Genomic DNA, 22,670 nt, shown 5'->3' on the forward strand with positions numbered 1-22,670 from the left:
TGTTAAGTTTTGCAACGGAGAGGTGAAGGCACAGGATGGTGTGAAGGAGGCAGGGCATGGTCTGCAGTGATCGAAGCTCCTTCTATAGGCGCAGGGACCTTCAGTTGCTTTTTACCAGTTTGGACACACAGGAATTCCAGCTTTAGTCACAGAATCTGGGAGAAAATGCACTTTGCTCTTAGTCTTAGGGCAACCTTTTCTAAATGAGGGGACACAGCTGTTACATGAGGGCCAGCACCTCCCCTGCCAGAGCAACAAGAGCCACACAAAACTTCTCAGTTTCACCAGTGGTTGCCTTGAACGTGCCGAGAACCTGGAGAAATTTAAGCAGAGAGTGCGTGCAAGTAGGTCTCGCACATACTTTATTTCAATCGCACACTTTATTTCAATCCAGTACCCCAAGCCCCTTTCTTTTTTCTGCCCACATTGTGAGTTACCGCCACCTTCTCCTGCATTTTGGCCAAGCACATGCACCCTGCTGCCAGCTGCAGTACATGTTGCCTCTCACGATGAGAGGACAGCTCACTCCATTTCCTTGACTTCTTCCAAGCACTGGCCCTATTTGTAGCACACGTAAAGTGGGGTAAAGGAGGATGAACAGTCTCCTCTCTCTGAAAACAGAGGAAAGGAACTACTTGCTACCTAAAGAGATGTGTTGATTCTCAGAGGCTTAAAAGATGAGGGAGCAGGACACCAGCCAGGAGTGGTAGAGGTAGGTGCCACAAATGTGTAGGCACATGAACAATCCTCCATACAGAAATTTAGAGGCATCTGCTGCTAATCCTTCAGCACCAGAAAAAAAGCACAGCCCTACCCAAGAATGATCAGCAGAGCCCTAATTCTTCATGCTCTTACATGTGGTGAGCTTTGAAACATGTGAACAGTGCACAAAGTCCCAGTGTTTTGTCAAAGGGAGAAGAAAGGGAACATGTATTCCACAGGGATTTCATGGATTGTATTAATTTCCAAACCAAGCCTATTTAATTAGGAAGAGGGACAGGGAAAGGGCAGGAAGAGGGAACACAGGTGATGGCAAAAAAAAAATTTACAGTAAAGATATGCTTGCTCCCTTAAGCAATAGCCACCAGGGTCAGCTACACTACACGAATATTCCAAGCCACAGCAGCAGGGGAGTAGTATATTTAAATAGGAACCAGCCACACACTGCCTTTGACACATAGACTTGAAAGAAAAAAGAAAGGGGAACACACCTTGTCCCACTGACCTGACAACAGCACAAGGGGGTGAAGCACTGTGCTGGCCTGGAGAAGCAGTGGCAGCAGCAAAGCCTCCCCTTGCACAATGCTGAATGGTACCAGGCAGGAGTCACAGTCCAATAAAACAAAATAATATGCACAACAGGTTTGATCCTGATGAGAGAGCTTTTGGGCCCTGTGTTAGTCTTGGCACACCCTTGCCAATGCGACTGAAGTGGAGGATTCTTCTTTTTAATTCATGCAGAGCTCAGAGCAGCGCTGACTCATTCTAGCGTAAGCACCTGCCCTGCAGACCAGGGAGTCATTCCATGAGGAATAGGGAAAAAAAAAAAATCAGCAGGATTTGTCCAGGTTTATGAAAGCAGAAGGAAGGACAGATATCCTATAGGGAAACACAAAAAAAAAAGGACAACATGTCTGTATGGGCTCTGGGATCCTCTCCCACCATGCAGCTCTGAGTTCTCTGCCGATGACAGTCCTATGAGGAGGGAAGGGCACAGCAGCGCATCTCTTGTCTCTTACAGCTGGTGGAGGGTTTGTAAGAGCATGTGGCGAGCAAATGAACAGGAGTCAAGAGCACGGTTTGGTCTGTGGAAAGAGAAGAGAGAGAATTAAAACACTAAATTTAAGAACTGCAAACAATTTTAATTCAACGTTTTCCACTGTTCTGAGAATAAAAATAATTATTATAACTTTACCTCTCTCCCATGCCACCACAGCAAAATAACCTTTAATAATTAATAGCAGTGAGGCCTACTCAATTTGGGAAAAAAGGGTGAGCTGAAATAAAGATTAGAATACTTAGGTAGGAGCAAGAAGTTTATCTCTGGATTTACAGCTGCAGAGGGCAATAGCTGCAGAGGTGGTTTGGTACCATGTCTGCTATGATAGACATGAAGCACATCCTGAAGAAAAGTCAACCCCTGTTATTCCCCCAAAAGCCATTCTCGGCACCACACTGAATGTACAGGACACAATTCCAACTTGCAGTTTATCTTCAAAGTGGCTGGGTGAGGTACTTCAGTCATCATTTTTGGAAGACCCAGCCCTGTTTGCAGTGAGCAGGCTGATTCTGTCTAGGCAGCTCCCCATTTTTGGAAGCAGAGAGCCTGAACTGCTGATGTGGATCACAGCCAAGCTCCCTCAGCCTCCACACCTAACACCAAGCTTTCTCTAACACTAAAAGCCTCTTTACTTGCTGTGGAGTTAAACTGCCCGCCACTCTGTGCTACAGGCTGTTGAAAGAGGCCAGTGATGTGATCCAAGCCAACAGCAAAGAGTAGAAAGAAAACAAACAACCAACCCTTACAAAAAAACCCCACCACTACTCTCAGCAAGTCACAAGCACACAGGCATACATCCACATACTTTCAGTGTTTCCACCTAAAGAATTATGGAAAAGGACATGTGGATTTACAGCACCCTCTTGTGTCCAAAAAAGAGAAAATAAGGACTGACATTTGCAGAGTAAGATGGATGCTGCTTGCAGTCCATATCCATAATCTTATTATTATTTTTGAATTAACAACACGACCTACAACATCACAAATTGTCACAAAAGAAATGAGGAGAATGACCACTCCAGAAGTAAGCTCCTTGTAGCAAAAGACAGCAGAGCTCTATCCTAGGCAGCTACAAGAACTTTACAGCTCTGAAAGTCCAAAGGAGCTAACTGCAATCCTAAAGGAAAAGTCTAAGAAACATCACAAAAGTGCATACCAGTTTGCTGCAAATTAAGGACTCCTGGGTTTCACAGAGTGGAGTCCAAATGAGCTCTGCAGATTACTAGGTTAACCAGGTAAAGGTTTGATTTAAGGTTAGAAGGTGATTTTGTTCTGACTGAATTGCAAGGAAAGACAAGGGCTGTAGGTTAACCATGAAGCTGCTTTAACTGGACTTCGCGGTTCTTGAGTACTGCGTTCACCTCTGGGACTCCCAGCATACAGACACGGGCTTGTTAGTGCAAATCCAGAGGAGGACACGAAGATGATCAGAGGGCTGGAACAGCTCTCCTATGAGGATGGGCTAAGAGAGCTGAGGTTGTTTAGCCCCTGGCAGAGAAGGCTCTAGGGAGACCTTGTAGCAGCCTTCCAGTACCTAAAGGGGACTTACAAGAAAGCTCGAGGGGGACTTTTCACAAAGGCATGTGGTGATAAGACAAGGGGTAATGGCTTTAAACTGAAAGAGGGGAGATTTATATGAGTTATAAGGAAGAAATTCTTCAGTATGAGGGTGGTGAGGCTGCCCAGAGAAGTTGTGGATGCCCCATCCCTGGAAGCGTTCAAGGCCAGATGGGATGGGATTTTGATCAACCTGGTCTAGTGCAAGATGTCCCTGCTCACAGCAAGGGGGGTTGGAACTAAATGATATTTAAGGTCCCTTCCAACCCCAACCATTGTATAATTCTGTGATTCTTGAACTGCTCTTATTCTCTTCAGGCAACTGTAAAGGGTTTAACAGCTGTTCTCCTTGTTCCCTTCAGGAAAGTAATTTAAGAAATACATATATTTAGAAAACACAAATGTATATTGCTTGTGTATAGTGTTAACTACATCATACTGCACAGGACATAAGTTTCCCTATGATAACATCACATCTTGCAACAGAGAAAGAAGCTTCAGCTCCAAGAATGTCATGGCACCAGGGATACTGCAGGTTTGGCATTAGCAGCCTTACATAGCAAAGGCAGGGAGATCTGCCTTCCACTGTGGGATTCTTGGGTCTCACTCTCCTCTGAATGACCTCTCCCTTTCAAAAAGAGACCTTCCCTTCTTCTTACCCCCTTCTACTTGTAGTGAAATGCTGGCTACGGATTCAATGGATTTTTTTTGTTGATGAATGCATTAAGACCATAATTTAACTCTCATTTTGCCACATACAGCATCATCTACAGATGAAAAACTTTTGTTGGTGTTTTGCAGGCCTGGAACCTGGCCGAGGCCTACATACACACACACAGGGAGAGGGGGACAAGTGTCTTTTGTGAGCTAGTTTGTTCAGAAAGACATGTCACATTGAGTTATGAGGCTACTCTAGGTACTGGAATCTGACATAAGCAATTAGAAGGGTCAAATGCATTGAACCGAAGTCTCCTTTTCCACATTCCCAGCTTTGAGTGATTTAAATCCTCTGTTTGGAGGGCTGGGGCTTATAGGCACTAAGTGGTACTTGTTTTGATCAAGATGACTCTCTGCATAATTAGTGCCTGATGAAGAAGTAAGCCATCATTTCCTCCACCCTTTCAATTTAGGGCTGGTAGCAGCTCCTTATGCTGTACATATCTACCTGATCAACAATCAAGATGACAAGCAGTGTGGTACAGAGCAGAAATCCAGTGATCTGTCTGCACAACTTCACATGGCAAGTCCTGATACTTCTTGCTGTTCTGTTGGTACAGCATATGGTCACTGGCTTGTAACTGCCTAATTCTAAGCCTGATCAAGCCAAAGAGAAGACACAGCAGACAAACAGTTCCACCACAAGGGCCTCTGGGTTAGCATTTACACACTTGTAAACAAGGTATCCATATAGTTTAACTTTCCAAAACTGACCTTAGCATGGCTGCTTGCTTGACACATACCACCGCTGTGCATCAGCTTTGACAGCTTCAGCCATGCCAACACTTTGAAAAATTCTTCTCACCTGTCACAACTGGTCTGCTTCCAATCCCAGCAGAGCTAAGAAAAGACTGACCACCAATAGTTGATTGCATCACCATTACCCGTGTTTTGTACCAGCCACAAGTATCTGATGTCTCTGCCTTTCATCAGCAAGAGATCCTGAGCGTCTGCATGTTCCCCACACCATGAAAATCAGGAAGGCTTAAGCCTCATTCTGGACCCCGTTAAAAAGCTGCTCGAACCCTACAGGGCATGTGGTCCATGCTGAGTGAAACAGCCACTGAGCTCCAAACGGATTTCAGACCTCTGCTGGTTTTGCCTAAAGTGACAGTTTTGTACTGTTTTTCATCTTGACTGCTGAAAAGTAGTATTTAATCCTCCCTCTCTCAAGGGAAGGTCTATTTGAAATGTTTTTTCTAAGTCTCATCAGTGCTGATTTAATCCAGAAGAGATACAGCTTCCACAACTATTGCATTCACAGAATCACAGAATGTTAGGGATTGGAAGGGACCTCAAAAGATCATCCAGTCCAATCCCCCTGCAGGAGCAGAAACACCTAGATGAGGTTATACAGGAATTCACTATGCTTTGAGACATTAGAGAAACTAAAGCTGGTGGGAACAGGGTTGACTCTATACCTATATTAGAAGTAACAACATTAAATGGAAACAGGCAGTAGCAGCAGCTTCTTCACCACTTATGCTCCAAATTTAGTTCTCAGAAAAAAAGTCACTGGCCTTGTTGCTGTCACAGTAGGAACAGTTTCATTGAGAAGAGATTCAGTCTCTGTGCTTTGCACTGTTTCTGGTCTGCTGGTGTTCAGTGTTACACAGCATTAACAACTCAGGTAAAGCTCTGCTGACCCTCATACTCAGATAATTTGAAGGGTGCAGTTAGATCCAGTGTACTCATAGTTCACTCAAGCACTGACATGTTTTGTGAAGTTCAAAACATCTCTTCTGTGACTGGCATTAAGAATCTCTGCTTCAGAGTCAGTTAGTTGCAAAGCCAGCTTTCCACCATTTATTCTTCAGGATCAACATTTTATTTTAAACCTTGCATACTGGAGTAAGCAAGATAAGAGTAGAGGCCCATTAAACTATTAATCCTTAATTTCAGAAGAGATATTTACTGGGCTTTAACAGAACAGCTTGCATGAAGCAATTAACCCTCAAACAGCTTCACCAGTTCCTGTGCAAAAGACTGCATGGCAAGTACAATACTCACTTTGTGACAAAAGCTGAGAGAACTGGAGCCAGGGATTTCGGGAAATAATCCTGCTGGACCATATGGTTCAAGGTCATAAGAATACCATAGAGGCTTGGGACAGCTTTGATTTTCTCTTCACTCTGAGAAAAGGACAAGAAGATGAAGTCAGACATCAATTGCGATTTTATCTAATCCTCTACAGGTCACAGAGGCAATGAATTCTCTTGAATGAAGTGCTCCCAAACACTGTAGGAGAGAAAGCTCCTCACTAGATTAAGTGCAGTGTTCCCCAAGACAAGGGTAGCCAATTCCATACACTCCCAGCACCAGGATCCCTAATGAAGTAGCATCAAGGACATTCTAGTACTTATCAATTGACAGCAGTACTAATAGGGAAAGGGAAGTAATGAACTTGCAAGTGAAACAGCCAAATCTTCTCATAGGCCTTGTGTCAAAGTGTTTTCCTAAGGAATTCCACTAGACTTCAATTGATAAAGAATTCAGTTGCCTTAATTACATTTTTTTTTCCTGTATTATTCTGTAACTCATTTTTATACCATCTCCAGTTCTTCAGCAGTCTTACTACGGAACTTCATCCAGTATTCCCAGAACTGGTCTCATCATTATGTACAAGATAAAGCTAAGTCATCTCCCTGTTTACATGATGCGTAAGTAATTCTTGCTCCTACCATGATGCTAACCTACATGTTCCAACTCTTATATTGTTTTCATTCACTTCTCCACTGCCACTTCAACTAAAGCCCTTCATTTTGTAGACAGGATCTAGACCTGTGTTCCTAAGTGTATGACCTTGGATTTCATAGTGCTAAGAATACCTGTTGCTCATGTGCTTCCAGCTACATGAGAAAATGATGAAAGCTGCTCCCTCTCTACATATGCCTGATTCATCAACAGTCCTCTAGATCACAGATGACAATCAGCTGGCTGATTCTCAGGGGCGTTATTGCCAATGCCACTTCCTGCCCTGAAACAGTTCTACTGGAGCACAAGTCTGTGCTTTGCCACTCATGCATATTCGCTATTTTCTGTAGAGGTGAGAGGTAGGTAGAAATCCCTGAAACAGGCATTCTGCAGAATGAGCCACCTCTGGTTCTGTTGACCTGTCTGAGAAGTAGGAAGCTCAGCATTAGTCCAATGAACACAGGGAAAGACTTAATCGAGATTGTATCCAGGCATGTCAACAGCTGTCTGTACCCTAAGCTGGATATCACCAGAAGGAAATCCATAAAAATAATTAAGAGCAGGCTGCTATAACATAGATTATGGCTATTCTGTGGTTTAGCATTGTCTTGGTCCAAGTTTCCATTCTCAGCTTCTAGGTCCTGAGGCACTGGGAAACATTAACCCTTGTAGCACAAGTAGGCAAAGGTGCTTCTTGAATTTGCAGAAAGAACCTCTCTCCAGTCATGTCACTGAAAGTAAAGCTACAGGTATTCTAAAGCAATTCACAGGTTTCCTACTCAACCTCCATCTTTTCTTGCAAGGAAGTTCATGCCCTGTAACTACATATTTAACACTAGCATTTGGTGAAGATACTCCAAAGCATGAAGTTGAATACTACTGATCTGGCATGAGTAGTTGGATATATGTTTTCGAGCCATGCTCCTAAGAGTTGCCCTAAAGGACCACATTAACTAATAATATTGTAGGTTAGACTCCTGGACACAGCTTTTTATAGACACCATAGTGCAGTAGCAGCACTATTTCCTTCCCTGACTCTCCCCACCTTTAGGGCATGACTGAGAATACAGTGCACATTAAGCAGAAGAGGTACAAAGAGCTGACACCTCTGCCATCCTAGTGCAACCTTGCAATTTACAATTTCTGCTGGACCTGCAGACTTCCATTGTCCCTGGGCATCAGGCATGCACAGGCACCCAGCTGCTTCCATGGCAACATAATTACCCAAAACCCAGCCAGTCTGGTCTTCAACAGCCTAAAGAGACCATAACTTAACTCTTTCCTGCTTCCTCACCTTAAGTAGTCCCATGTGGATCAAGAGGCTTGTGACAAATGCATCTGAATTAAATGTGGCAGAAGTGAAGGCTTTTCTCATCAAGGCATCTAAAAAGAAATAAATGCATCATATTAAACAATAAAGAAAGGGACTCTAAAGAAAGGGACTCTGTTACAGATTTTAAGATCAAGATTGATCATACAGGACCCCAGGGATTATCGGCTGTTAAAGGAGTTTGGGGAGGTGCTAAGATTGCAGTTGTCTGTGCAGGGACCAAGTATAATCTCTGAAACACTGCGAAAGATAAAACCCAGTCCTTAAGTACAAGGCCTGATACAAAGGGAAAAAAAAAAAACACAAACCAAACCAAACAAGAAGAAAACCTCAACAAAACCCACAGAAAATCCCAACACAACAAAAAAACAAACCCCACAACAACAGAACAAAACCCCTTCCAAATTCCTACACTGCCAAGCTTCAGATGCAATTTCACTCAGTACTGTGCACCACAAAATGCCCTACTCAATACATGCTGTGTGCACACATGCATATATGTATATATATATATATATATGTATGATCAGATGAATTAGATCAGCAAGAGTTAGAGCCTTGAAATTTTAAAGGCCAGCAAGAGCTCACCTTTAATTTGAAACAAAAAAGAATAAGAACACAATGAGAAAACTTGTTCAACTGTTTTCTGGGCTTCCATAGGGCTAGTATTCCACTGCAAGGTATAGGCAGATGAGTGCTTTAGCCTCTCATGTCTACAAGGTCAGCAAGGCACCAGTTTTGACCTCTGACTGTTCTGGTTTCCTGGAACAGGCAAAACCCACTAGAGTGGCTGTAGAACAGTGTCAGACATTAACCAGGGACCTCATCATCAGGAGTGAAAGTAATTGCCATGTTCTGCCTTGCTTTAAGAGGCAGGAGTAGTAAGGAACAGTTTTTGAGGTAAATACATATGCAAGCACACTTCAGACAACAGGAATATCATATCCTGTGCTCCATTTTTCATTGAAACAACTTGTAATGGGCACGAGCAAAGGCCAGCACCAGCTCAATGAGATGTCAACTGACTATTTTTGGCTGATTGGACCCATAACAAACTGGAGAGAACTATTACCTTACTGTTTTACAGACAACAGCTAACACAATTTCACCACGTCTATGTATCGCAAACTAAGAAATTCTAAGCTAGGGAAACACACATTTGTTTGCAGTAAATCACTCTAAGTGGTCTTAAAAATAATCGATCCTGTTCTTTTGCACAATATTGATAGGCAGCTCATATATGGGAGAACTGTACGGCTGAAGGATTTGAAAAAGATCAAAGCCAGTGGTCAGATGTCTAAGAGTGCTTGGGAATTCCTGTTTCTGAGTGAGAACATGAAGGGATACTATTAGTCCACACAAAAATCAGACATAATACAAATCACTGCTCCACAAGATACAGTGAGAACAGTCCCTTGACTGTACATTAGCTTCTGTGTCTTGTCCCGTGTTGCAAATCTCTGCTTCCTGAAGAAATTAAAGATGTTGATAGGTTGATAGGAAGGAACATTAAGAGGTCTCTTTTTATACTCTCTTAATACTACACCGGAGAGGCAACTTCCTGCAAAATACTTCTTAAATAAACAACCTTGAAAAAATAACTGATCTTGGAGCACAGAACTACTGGCTACTGACAGCCCAGCATGAAGGAGATGCAGGTAAGGGCAGCACAGGTCCACCAAGACTGCAACTACAAGAGACATTCATTATCAAGCTTTGGAAGCACAAGATATGCTCAGTTCAGAATTAATCTCTACTTTCACTCTGCTCAACAGCACAGCACAGCTTGGTACTTTGTTATCTAGGTTTTCCTGCTGCCAGGGATGAAATAGTCCAGTGGCCTGGCCCACACGGGCCTTCCCTGCATCGCAGTGGGGTCCCTAACACTGAAACAGGTCACACCATGAAGTGAAAAAAGGCCCAGTCACCTGTTGTTTCCTGCACTGCTGTTTTCACTGGGGCTTCATCTTTGAAGACCGAGGATATCCTTAGGAGAGCTGTAACTACTTTCTCTACGTCAGATGTATCTGTCTGAAAGAGAAGGGAAAAAAAAAAAACAAGGGCCTTTAAGTTCACTGTGCATCAGCTTCAGAAGATTGGTCTCTGCTAGGGCAGTGACAAGAATTACAGCCTCCTGCTGACTGACATCAGTTCTGTCTTACATCACAAGGCACAAGCAACACTCTAAGTTCCGGTGGCAGTATTAAGCATTAACTGAATCTTCTGCTTCCACAAGGTTCCTCAGGATCACTGAGGAGAAGATGCAAGTCTAGGTCTCAAGAGAGCAAGTTATCACCTCTGGGGATTAAACGATTCTGAGAGAGAATCAAGGAGAGAAGAGCACTGGCTCACCTACCTGCTGAGCTATCAGCACAGAGCACTTTGGTCCTAGCCGCAGCAGCTTCTCCGGGGATGGGAAAGCAAGGAACGTGGCAACATCCACTGGAGGAGATGGCACTGGAGTTGAATCCTGAAAAAGGCAAAATCCATCTCAAGTTTACTCTTGGAAGTAAATAAATTGGTTCAGCAGCAAACGTACATAGGACAGGTCAGGACAGAGGTGCATCAAGTCAGGATTTGTTCTATTTGCAAACTATTTGAGGCTCAGAGTTGAAATAGCCAGAACATGCTAGCACGACTGCATGACACTGCATATACAAGGTTCCCATCATTTTCTGTAGATGGGAAGACTTCTTCTGCCTGTGTTTGTTAAAATCGCCCCTCAGCCTCTCCCTCCATGTATGCGTTCACATGAACATTTCAACAACACATGTTTCCAAGTCATCAATTTTCTTTGTTTCCTGCATGTTTTGTCCCTGACTGTTACTACAGTGCCAGCCCACCCAGGAATGTGAACTCCTGCCAGCGCTCCAAGTTCAGACTCACTCCAGATCTCATTTCCTCCTTCACTCTCCTTGAGTTGAGGAAACAGGAATGCACTGGAACCAAGCTTACCTGAGATTCGATTATCTTCTTAGGAGTCAGTGACTCCTCTTCTCCCTGTTCTCTCTCCTTCAGTTGTTGCTGGTCCTCCTCCTCCTCTTCATCTTCATCCTCCTCTTCTTCATCATCATCATCCTCCTCCCCTTCATCATCACTAAGGTTTGAGAGTTACATTAATTACACAATTCCTGCACATTTGAATTCAAACATTTTTTCAAGAACAAAAAAGCAGTCTCCCTTCAAGCCTTACTGCAAGAAGTACATCTCCAGCTACAACAGGTTAAGAGGACACTCAGGCTTCAGTCACCCAGTTGACAATGGCAAGCAAAGAGTGAGGAACACAATAAATGACTAACACTAATAAGTCCATCCATAAAAACAAGACACATGGCTCATCCTGCTTATTGAATCCCGTAATGGTGCCCCACACTCAGACCAACATCCATCTGTGACATTACAGTTCTTATTTTAAAACAGGCAAATGCAAGTCTTCATGAAAATTGCCAGAAGATTTCTGATTTAAACTCTAGTAGCCTGCCTACCTCAAAGATCCCAGCACAGCTGCCATATTGAAGCCTTCAAGGATCTCCTGGAGTTGCTCACATCCCTCTTCTCCCAGACAGTTACCTAAGTTGATGGGGGAAAGAGAACAGACTTAACAGAAGCACACGAGTTTGTTCTTGTGGATTTTGCTATAGATTCTTATATATCTCTTCTGAAATTGAACAGTTATCAGTCATTTATAGACAACACCTCAGAGGCAACAATGCAGACTTGTTATCAGAATATAACAGTTGCTAAACAAATTTCAGCAGTCTTACACAATGGCTGGAGACAAAACCCCCTAATTTTTCAGAGTATCTTCAAGAGACCTTCTTTCTACTTCTATAAACAGCTCTTGTCCTCAGCAATTCTAAAACAAAGACACACAGCACAGTACCACTGAAATGCAGTGACCCAGGATATGAACAGAAAAAGCCAACACTGGACAAAGTTCTCCCACTCTTCTGCAGAGATGCACACAGAGGTTTTTGTTTGCAAGTATGAAATATCTGAGATCACAATGAACAATTTAAAAAGTTTTACTGAAAACAGGTATGGGTATCAGTTTAATCTTTCCATCTTACAAGATATACTGAAACTGCTTAACTTTAACAATTAACTGAGTTCATGGCTTCAGAAAACTTTCAGATCTATCTGCTTCCTGTCCCGAGGTTATCCAAGTTCAGCTTCTCTCATAGTACCATTTTTTAAACACTGACAATTGCAAGACTAGAATATGCGATACTGTCAACATTCTTCCTACGGATTTCTTGTTGGGATCAGACTAGACATACTTTGATCTAGCAAACTTACGTACCATTGAGATCCAACTTCTCCAATTCTGCCTTATCTTCAATAGCTTCAGCAACTGTCAGAGCAGCATCTCGTTTGATCTCACAGAAAGACAAATTCAGTTCCTAAGAAGCAGAAGAACATTTGTTTGCAGAATTCCTATTAACATCTATCACCCCCATAAGCTTTACGTGCTCACAAGTGTTCTGGAAAGACTCTCATCTGAACAGACTCTTAGCAGAAAAAAAACATTGACACACATTCCTACCTCATATACCTAAAAGGGGCATTTTGAAACATATTATTGTTAAGAGCAGCACTACTGAAGGTAACCACTTTGCTAAAATAGCCACAGAGACCAGACCATTCTGACTGTTCACCTAAAAGGCAGCAGACATTTTAATCCTTATCAACCAGCTGACTTCACTTATTCAAGGGCCACAAGAGCATTCCAGAATTCACACACCAGTGTTACAGAAGAAGGGTAGCTACCGTATTAAACAGACTGCACACATTTGCTTTTGAACCCTAAGGCTGCAAGTTAAGGCCTTCAAAAGACAAACTATAAGTGGTATTAACACTTCTGAAAAACACAGCCAGCAAAGAAACAGTGTGGACAAACTAGGAAGAGTAAGTTACTCAACAGCCAGACACCATCCCCCAACATTCCATGTTGTGCTCAATCAATCCTTTCCTGAGAAGAGGTTTAATATTAACAGCAAAAGGGAAGCAGTCCTTGAACAGAAAGAATCAGCTAGGATTGCTTCATGTTACCCTCCCTTAACCACTTCCGCTCTAGAAAAAAAGGATTTAACTTCTGGCTGTTCATCCCAATACCCCCATTAGAATTCTTACTTAAGTTTTCCTGAGAGATTCAGAAGAACCAGCAGAAGCCTGAGCAAGGGATCTCATACCACAAAGTACTTAATTTTTTCTGTACCAGGTTCATATACATACATAAAAGCACTCAGATTAATTTTTGTTCTTGTAAGATTGCAAGATTAGGAATTAGTGTTCAGCATCTGTCTTGGTGCAGCTGTGACCCATGGCAGGTGTTTCAAGAGATCCTAGTTTACTTACATTACTGACTGGACTTAGGCCTGTCTAGAATGTTGTCAAATGCAAGTCCTGTGCAAACACTAACGTAGGATGCTGTGGTATTGCCAAAAAACTAAAAATACTTGGACCTTTGATACATGCCCTAACAAAGAAAAAGCATGAACTGTATGAACTCTGAAATGCTGAAGAAATTACAAGCTGTTCAGAAAGAGGAATGTCTCAGTCCCTGCTCAAGACCCTCTGAGCGGTTCTAAAAGTAGATACTTTCATTATCACATTTATTGACTAGCACTTGCCGAGTTGAACCAACAGCTTCAAATACATCAAGCAGAGTGGTGGATCACTGATACACTGTGGCGATGCCACTGATGTACAATGCATCTTATTGCTTTCAAGTTGTGAGCACAGAGTCTGCACTGAAGTTAAACCCACTTTAAAATAATCAGTAGTAGTAGGAGAATGGACAGAGAAACAGGAAAGGGGAAACTAGGCATTTTCATGAGATTTAAAGCTGAACAGAAAGAAGACTGTACCTTTAATTTATGAAGCCCTTCTTTAACAGCATCAGCAATAGCAACAGCGCCCTTTGAACGCACCAGGCAGTCTCCAAAGTTGATCACTTCAACCTGCCGAAGCGCCTTCAGAGTCTGCAAGACAGCACAAATTTAAAAGTACAGACATGAAAGTAAATGAACATCCTATCACTCCTGGAAGGTCATCTTTCCCACTGCAGCGTGGCACGTGTCTCTAACCCAGAGGTGTTAGTGCTAACTATATTTGAAGAGACTGGAAGGCAGAAAGCAAACCCAAAGCAACTGCTTAGAACAACTCACCTCTGCCATGGCCACAGCTCCTTTCTCTGTGAAGGTGTTGTCATTCAAGTTTATAACCTTAAGCAATGGGTTGATAGCAAAGGCTTGGGCCAGTGCCGTGATGCCAGGATGGTTAATTCCATTCTGTGGCATATGGACCTCTTCTAGAGTCCCAATGATCTGGGAAAGGATGCAGATAAAAAGCTGTTAGGAGACATTCTTCAACTCAAGAATATAGTGCTTCCTTAAAAAAAAAAAAACCAACATTTTCATTCAACTCAAAACTCCTTTAGTTCTTCTACATAGAATTATTTAACAGCAATTATGTCACAAATCTAAGTGAAACTGCAGGGTCGTGGAAAGTGCCAGATTAACAAAAGGCCCTGATTCTAAGAGTCACAAGTAGCATCCTCCTATCGTGCCTGCCCTAGATACCTTAAAACAAGAGCTCTTCACCTGTGGTTCAACAACACTGAAACAGATCAAGCAACATCACTGAATATGGTATTTTTCTAATTAAGATCTACACTTCTCCCTGACTGCAGGAGCAAACGTGTAAGAAAATGAGTATGAGCACTGTTTATGGACTAAACAGTATGTCACAAAACACTAATTAATCCCATTTTGGTAGCGCCATTCAGTCTGAATTCCTCATGAATCGCTTTTCTATGTGCCTCTCAAGTATTTAAGAAGTCTTATTTTTGCCCTGATTACTGGTTAGTCAAAATCACATTCAGACAGCTCTTTACAAAAAGAACAACCTATAACTTGCAATATAATTGTAAATATACCTGAAAAAATCTATTATAATTCAGAAGTCACTTTCAGCAGCAATGGAGGAAGGACAGGGCATTAGATGGCCCCAACCGCAATGAATTTTCTTCCTCCAACAAATGTGCAAGTTGGCCAGTGACAGCTAGAGAAAGCTAGGCAGCATTTAGAGCCCTCACAGGATGATCCTAGTGAAAATACTAGGTTGCTTTTACCAGATGACTGAACAAAGCTGGTACACCTACCCCAGTGCCAGATAACATCCATGCACACAGAGGACTATTACATTACTCAGGAGATGCCTATTTCTCCCTCAGGTAAATCTTTACACAGCCACTAGTTAATCGCTTGTAATTTTAGGTCACAGAAACATTCAGTCGTAAATTCTAATTGCACTTGTTGAAGCCTCCAGCTTCAGCAGTAAACAACATTGAGACTTCAGCAAACCAACAACCAGCCACTGCCTCCAAGCCCAGATAAGCTCTGTGTGCATTATCTTTAACATTAGCACTTAGGCACGCCTTGCTCCCTTTGCTGCCAAGAAGCTCTGGTTTGGTACTTACCCCAAAGGCTTCAGCCAGGGCAGTGGCACCATCATTCTCCAGACGGTTTCTGCCAGCCACAAATATTTTCAAGGCAAGAGGCTTGCCCTGAGCACTTGATTTCCTGTGACACTCTTTCAGAGCAGCTGCCAATATCTAGAGATAAAAGAAGCAGTTTATACTACCCCAGCATCTCATTCTGAAGGAATCCAGATGTGGTTTGTATATCCAGCTCTCAATAAATACTTCAGTGACCACCGAAATGTACCTGTTTCTATAGCAGGGTATACAATAAATCTGTCTGTAACTACAGCACTGGCACATTACAGCCTTAGGCAAGAAGTCACAATTTTGCAACACTAGAACACATTGACAACATTAAGAACATTTGATTCTTTAACAGACAAACATATAGGGTCTTAGTAATAACAAGTTAGTCCCGTTTTTTTCCTTCATCCAACAGGCATCCCTCCAGTGCTATGCTTGGCAACACTGTTCTCTCAAATGCAAGACTACTAGCTCTCTTGACCTGGAATCTAATGTTTAGGATAGAACTGTTTTCCTATCCTAGAGAAACAGATGAGCTTTTCATACTTCAGAAATTCATCGAGGAAAACATGTAGAGCGAAGGTATCCTGAGATTAGAGAAATGGGCCAACAAGAATATCATTACGTTTAAAGGAAAATGCAAAGTCCTGCGCACAGGGAGGAATACGCCCATTTAACAGTGCAAGCTGAGGGTCAGCTGGGGGCAAAATAGATTGGCAGAGAAGAACCTGGGAATCCTGGGGGTCAAGAAGCTGGCTATGAGCTAGCGATATGCACTTGCAGGAAAGTCTGCTGGGCTGCCTTGGGAAAAGCATTGTCAAGGGAAGTGACCCTTCTCTCAGACCTGTGAAATGCATCTGAGTACTGTGTCCAGTTCCAGGCTCCTACATGGACATACTGGGATGAGTCCAGCAAAGGATGATTAAAGAATCGGAGAATTTTATGTACTGGGAAAGTACTGAGAGCTGGAGAAGAGAAGGCTCTAGGGGAAATCTTACCCATGTGTAAGAACTGCCAGAACAACAGGAGAGGGGGAAGAAGGTGGTGTCAAGAAGGCAGAGGCAGACACAAATGCACACAAACCAATGCAGAGAAAGTTCCATTAAAACACAAAAAACCTTTTTATTGTGAAGGTTGTTAAAGACTACCCAGAGAGCCTGTGAAATCTCCATCCTTCAAGATATTCAAAACCTGACTAAACACAGCTGTGAACAACCAGGTCTGGTTGCCTTGAGCAGAGGAGTTGTACTATATGACCACCCAAGATCCCTTCCAACCTCAGCCACTCTGTGATTATGTGCAGGGCAGTCTGAAGCCATGTCCTGGCTCTGACATAATTCCCAAAAAGTAGACAACCCTTACCTTGCCACCACCAATGCCCATGCCACAGTTATTGAGCTTGAGTTCCTGTAGGGTGTAGCATGCAGGGCTCTTCAGCAGTGCCTCAAAGCCACGCACACCGTCTGGCCCAAAGGCGTTGTCACTCAGGTCCAGCTCCACCAGCTGGGCTCCAGCAGTGATGAGTGCATCCCCCAAAGAGATCTGTAAGAAAACAGATGGCAGTGGGTGGGAGGGAGTGGATTGACTTCTAGTGACAGCATCACTGCAGTGGCTGGGTATGACAGTGATGCTGCAAAAAATTTCCACTTTCAAGACATTCAGAAAAGCTGCACAGGAAAATAAAACTTTACAGCTAAAGCCAGAGAACAAGTGCAAATTAAGCTAAAGATAACCACAAAGCCACTACCAAGAAGTTATTCCATCTCTTTAGGTCAAATACACATTTTTCAAAGCAAGTTGCCCCCTCTACACTGGTAAAATAAATATTATTTTCATTCTGTTGAGTTTATCATGTTCTTGCTCCACAGGATTCAAGGATGCAGGGACCTCTGTAATGCTCCTGGAATAGATGGCCATATGGTCCTATTTAGAAAGCTTAGTTCCCATTCTATCAGATCACGAGGATGTTTTCCCCAGTGATGAGTTTCTTCACTACTATGGACTTGCATTTGGCCTTTTATCAACTTTTCTCCACCTCATACAGAAGGAGCGAAAAAGAATCACTCACATATTCTGAGACACCTAAGCATTAATGGCATAGAGAAAGATCAGGTCTGTGCTAAAAAACATACTCCCACAAAAAGCGTTACAGGTGAGAAAACAAGTTATATTAGTCAGAAGTCTCAGATCTAGTTTTTACGTACCAAAGCAGGAGGGATCTCAGACCTCAGTCTCCCTGTGAACATGTCACTCCAATGACACCTCTAAAATAAGAAACATACAGATAGAAACCATTAAAAATATTTAGGACAACAAAGTTGTACAGAAGTTTACACACGCAAGCTGCATTACATCACTGGGGACAGCTTAATACTGTCTGCCTTCCCTTGGGCTTGTCATTCGATTGTACTAAAGAGCTAGGAGAACTAATGCTGCAATCACTTCACTTGCAAGGACATAAAGCCACTGAAATGCACAGGGTAAATAACACTAAAAGAACCCTTGCTTGCATTCAGGCTGGAATTCATTTCTGCTGAGAACATTACAGGAAAAAGCAGCATGAAACTGAAAGGTACATTAGGAATGCAGATTTTACTAAAGTATGGAGCTCAACAACCTGAACTTGCTTGAAAAGACACACTTAGGTGATTAACGTGAATCTATATTTCATACTCATCTCCTGCAACAGACAGTGGCTCTAGCAGCACAGCATCCTCCTAACATTAGGCTACAACAGTAGTAGGGAAACAGCCTGGACATTGAAAAAACCCCTGGTACACATTCCCTTCATGATTTCTTCCCTATCCAGGCATACTCTGACGTTTCATTCTTCAGAAGATCTCATCCTTCTCCAGAAGGTATGACCCATTTTCTATTAGAACTTAAGTTTTGTTGTCAAAGTTCTTCATTTACAGATGCTGCCTCTGCAGACAGGCTCTTCCTTGCAGAGCTTCCCAGCTTAAAGATTGGAAGCCTCCTGAACAGGAACAGTTAGGAACGCAGAAAGTGTTCCCATTATCCTAAAGTCCCCAAGTTCTGCCATTTTCATATGGTTGTTCTTTCCCACCAAGCTAACTCAAAGCACACTTCTGCAGGAGAAGCATAGGTAGGCTTTCAGTATTTCTACATTACTTTTTCCCCTTCACCTCCACCCACTTGAGCATCTCACCTTGAGCTCTGATTTCTTCTCCAAAGCTTTGGCAATGACCTTTGCTGCCTCCACACCCACTGTGTTGCCTTCCAGGCGCAATGCTTCCAGGCCATCAAATTCCTCAATTTGCTTGATCACTTCTTCAGCTGCAAAAAGCAGATAGTCTAGTTGGCCTTTTAACTGTCATCTCGGGTACCACAATAACACTCTGATGCAGCAACACTTGCTCAACTCTACCCTTAGCGAAAACAGCTCAATTACATTATTTGAAAGAATCCTGAAACAGCAGTGAGAACAGAGCTAAAGTGTCAGGTCACTAGAGAGAACATTCTCCATTCCTTACCCTGCCTTCTCAGAATCTATTTTCCAATAGCCATCCCCCTATTTGCAAAAGTAGGTTTCCTTACTTCCTAAATGAGAAACCTTTGCCATTCCTCACATGGTTTAGGAGATAGAGTGTATGTGCAAAAGGTGCAAGGACTAAGCTAAAAGTTGATGGGAATTGTGCCATATCAACAGGAAGAATTTCCCACTGACTGGCAAAAGCAGATGCCTGTTTAGCAAACAAGCCAGGGTGGAACAGTTTAGAGAAATCTTACAGAAGACACGGGAGCAGGCTGCAGACTCTCTCCTGTCAATGGGCACTTGTTATCATTCCCAAGCTCCAAAGCCTTTCATTATAGTTCAGTGGCTTTGCACTACTAAAATGACATATAAAAAAGTATCACCTTTGGAATCAGTAAAAAAGTTACATACTATAGCAAACCACCTCTCATGCTGTTCCTTGGTGTGGCACAAATGTTGCTCTAAATACATACACGTTCTCCAGATATTTACATTAGCAGCCACCACAAGACATTTTTATTTGGAAAACACACATACACCAGCAAGAGAGATATTCCAGAAAAAAATAACAAGAGTCTAACAAATTGGTCGGAATTTGGGAAGAAACTAGACTATTGCAGCAGACTAACATACCAGCCCATTCATCTGTGCAAGTCTTTGAAGCACCTACTTGTTCCAAGAGCTGCTATCCACTTGCTTACTGTTTCTAAAATGAGTGCTGACTTCTAATGCACAGACAGTGTCAAAAGCACTTGGAGAGAACACTAAGAAAACAAGAATTACACACCAGGGAGCCAAACCCCAATTCTGCCAGCTGTAGCACTGCCAGGGCATCAGGTCAAGGCAGGGTACAGGGGAAAGAAATGTCTCTGTCAAAAGCAGCTGTAGCTGAATGATCCTCACATCATAGCTAACATTATGACAACTTGTCCATGCAGGATTAGCAGGAGGTTTTCTAACAAGACTTTAGAATTTCAAGGAGACACTTGCAAAACACAAGGGTATTTTCTCTTACCATCTTCAGCTGTATTGAGCTTAAGGCTCTGGCCTTTGAAGCTCAACTGTCCACCGCCCACTTTGGTTTTGGCAAGTGACTCTGCAAGCTTAGTGATGTCTTCTGATGCCATTTTTCTGCTTGTCCAAGTGTTAAGCCCTGTTGATTAAAATAAATTGTCAACATAAAAAAGCAAGCTATAATACAAACTGTATGAATAATCATATTTATTTGATCCTAATGTGTTTTTGTTCCTGAAATATCGAATTGTCTAATTGAGTTTTCAGTGTCATTAGCATTTTCCCCATGGCTCACTTATGACAGCCTGGCCAGATTAACATTCCAAAACCCACCACTCAGTGTTGATTCTTTCAGTGCTGACAAGACTTGGGTTTTGATGGAGTTGTTACACTTCATAAATAACCATTACCTAAACCGTGGATTAAAGCCACATTAAAATGCTACTCTCTGCACAACACTTTTATAGATAAAATGTAACAGTTCTCTCTCCCCAAGCCCCATCCTTTAATTATACATGCTGCACATTTCCCCTGTTCTATGAAGGAAGCTAGAATGAACACAATTGTTTTTCCTTTTCAGTGATATCGCCACTAGTGCCATTGTCAGCATAGTTCTAGAACCACCGCGTTGCTGAAAACATCATGTGTGTTGCACACAAAACTCTCTCAGATTTGTGAGAGTCTCTTTACTTTCGGATGTCCCACACAGATTCATCACACACATTAAACAGGATGATCTTACACTGACAAAGCGTTAGTGAACATTTTGTCTTGAGGCACAAAACTGAATCTAGCCATGCCTAATAGCATCTGCATTCCATTATTTAATGAATGTCAGTCACTGTGTGAAGTGACCGGCCTCTATTCATTCAGCAGGATAAACGGAGCATGTTTCTTATCCCAGCACCTCCGCTAGGATAAAAGACTACACAACTAGTGCTTAGAAGCAACCTACTTATAAAACAGACTTCCGGTGTCAAAAGGGCTGAAGGTTCATTCCTACAACAGAAAACTGGTTCCCATCTATTCTTATCCGACTCAGAAGTGGCCCCACACTCTTGCAGATCTTTGAGTTCAATAGCATTGCTTTTAAAACACCCTCTAAACAAAAGTTGTTCATACATCCTTTCTTCCTGCTACCTAGCTGTGAAGTATTTGCCCCCAGCTTCCCCAGAGTACAGCTTCTCTTCTGCTTTCATTAACTTTAGTATTGCTTTTGGATGGGATGTTTGGGGGGTGGATCTCTAAGGTTGATCAACATCACTTTTCTCGGATGACTATCCTCTCAAGTAGGTGCTGCCAGTAGAAAGATGCTCATGTAACTTACTCCACTCCTACCAAGCCACACAGGCATGAAACTGATGGACATTCCCAGCCTCTGCCAATCCAACACCAAGAAGGAAGGAAGAGAGGACAACCTCCAACCCATGAAGGATATCCAGACAGAAACAAAAGTGAGGAACCAAAGAAGTCAGTCTGTTCACCTAGTTCAATTATTAACCTTACTTTTAAATACCTCATCACCCCACTGTTTAAAAAAAATTAGTTCTGTTCTGCTATAACACCCTTCTATACTCTGGAGGTGTACTCCCTTCTTTTGCTTCTCTTTGCCTTAAATCACCTTTCACTTTCTTCACCCTACAGACAGACTGCTTCCTAATTTCAACACGCAAATTCATCATCACATCCTGAAGCATGTTTTATTCCAAACGTGTCAGCCACACCCAGTTGTCAACCTACCAGAGAACTGCTAGCTCTTCTGCAGGAAAAGCTTAAAAAAAAAAATTTGAAGAGTTAGTACACTTGGCAAATAAACATAAGATCTGGAAATGTCCGAAGAGACGTTTCCCCACTATTTAAAGACTGTACAAAGCTGTACGCTTCCTGATGGTCAAAAAAGTTCGTTCAGGAGAATGGTTTATTCATAGCAGTCTGCCCACACCAGCAGCCAGCAGACCGGCTCCCCTCAGGAGCAGCCCGCTCTGCCCTCCCGGCAACAGAGGGCCGGGCTCCCGGGAGCGCCGGGCGACAGCCAGTCCCTCCCAGTGCGCCTCGCCCCGCGGACCGGCTGAGTGTTCCGCTCTTCCCCCGAGGAAGCCGCCGAGCACCGTCAGCGTCGCCACCCGCTCTCCGCAGCGGCCCCGTCACCCGCCCCCCCGCCCCGGTCCCACGAAACGGGCCCCGGGAGGCGGCGCCGTTGCCCCTTCCCGCCCCGGGCGCACGCGGAGAGCAGGGTCTCCCGCGGCCACGCACGCGTGACCCGCACGCACGAGGGGGTCACCCTCGCCTCAGCGCGAGAGAGGCGAGCGTGGGAGCGCCGCGAGGCGTCCCCTTCTTGCCCGCCCGCGCGAGGAGCCGGGGCGGCGGCAGGGGCTGGGGCGGGATCTGCGGGATCGCCTCTCCTCACGCACACCCCCCGCCCCTCACCTCTCCGCCGCGGGGGATCCGGCGCCGCGGGGGATCCAGCGCCGCCGGGTGCCGGTGGAGGCGATCGAGTGGCGCCGGCCCGAGCCCTCACGCCGCCGCCGGAGACGATGGGGGAGGGGCGGGCGGGGGAGGCGGAGGATTTGAA

At 43.5% G+C, this 22,670-nt stretch overlaps 1 protein-coding gene across 1 annotated transcript; it reads right to left on the minus strand.

Moving 5' to 3' along the window:
- Nucleotides 1-940: 940 nt before the first annotated feature.
- RANGAP1 (Ran GTPase activating protein 1) lies at nt 941-22,670 on the minus strand. The gene is made up of 17 exons (XM_082043360.1): nt 22,526-22,670; nt 21,839-21,869; nt 20,100-20,237; nt 18,758-18,885; nt 17,793-17,852; nt 16,951-17,130; nt 15,562-15,696; nt 14,249-14,407; nt 13,949-14,062; nt 12,382-12,481; nt 11,564-11,648; nt 11,034-11,175; nt 10,435-10,548; nt 10,007-10,109; nt 8,043-8,131; nt 6,065-6,186; nt 941-1,805 (listed from the first exon to the last, which is right to left on the minus strand). The coding sequence occupies exons 3-17, from the start codon at nt 20,209-20,211 to the stop codon at nt 1,736-1,738; spliced, it is 1,713 nt and encodes a 570-aa protein (XP_081899486.1). The 5' UTR covers nt 20,212-20,237; nt 21,839-21,869; nt 22,526-22,670; the 3' UTR covers nt 941-1,735.

This window comes from Streptopelia decaocto (assembly GCF_964273445.1).
Source record: "Streptopelia decaocto genome assembly, chromosome: 1".
Lineage (NCBI taxonomy): Eukaryota > Metazoa > Chordata > Aves > Columbiformes > Columbidae > Streptopelia > Streptopelia decaocto.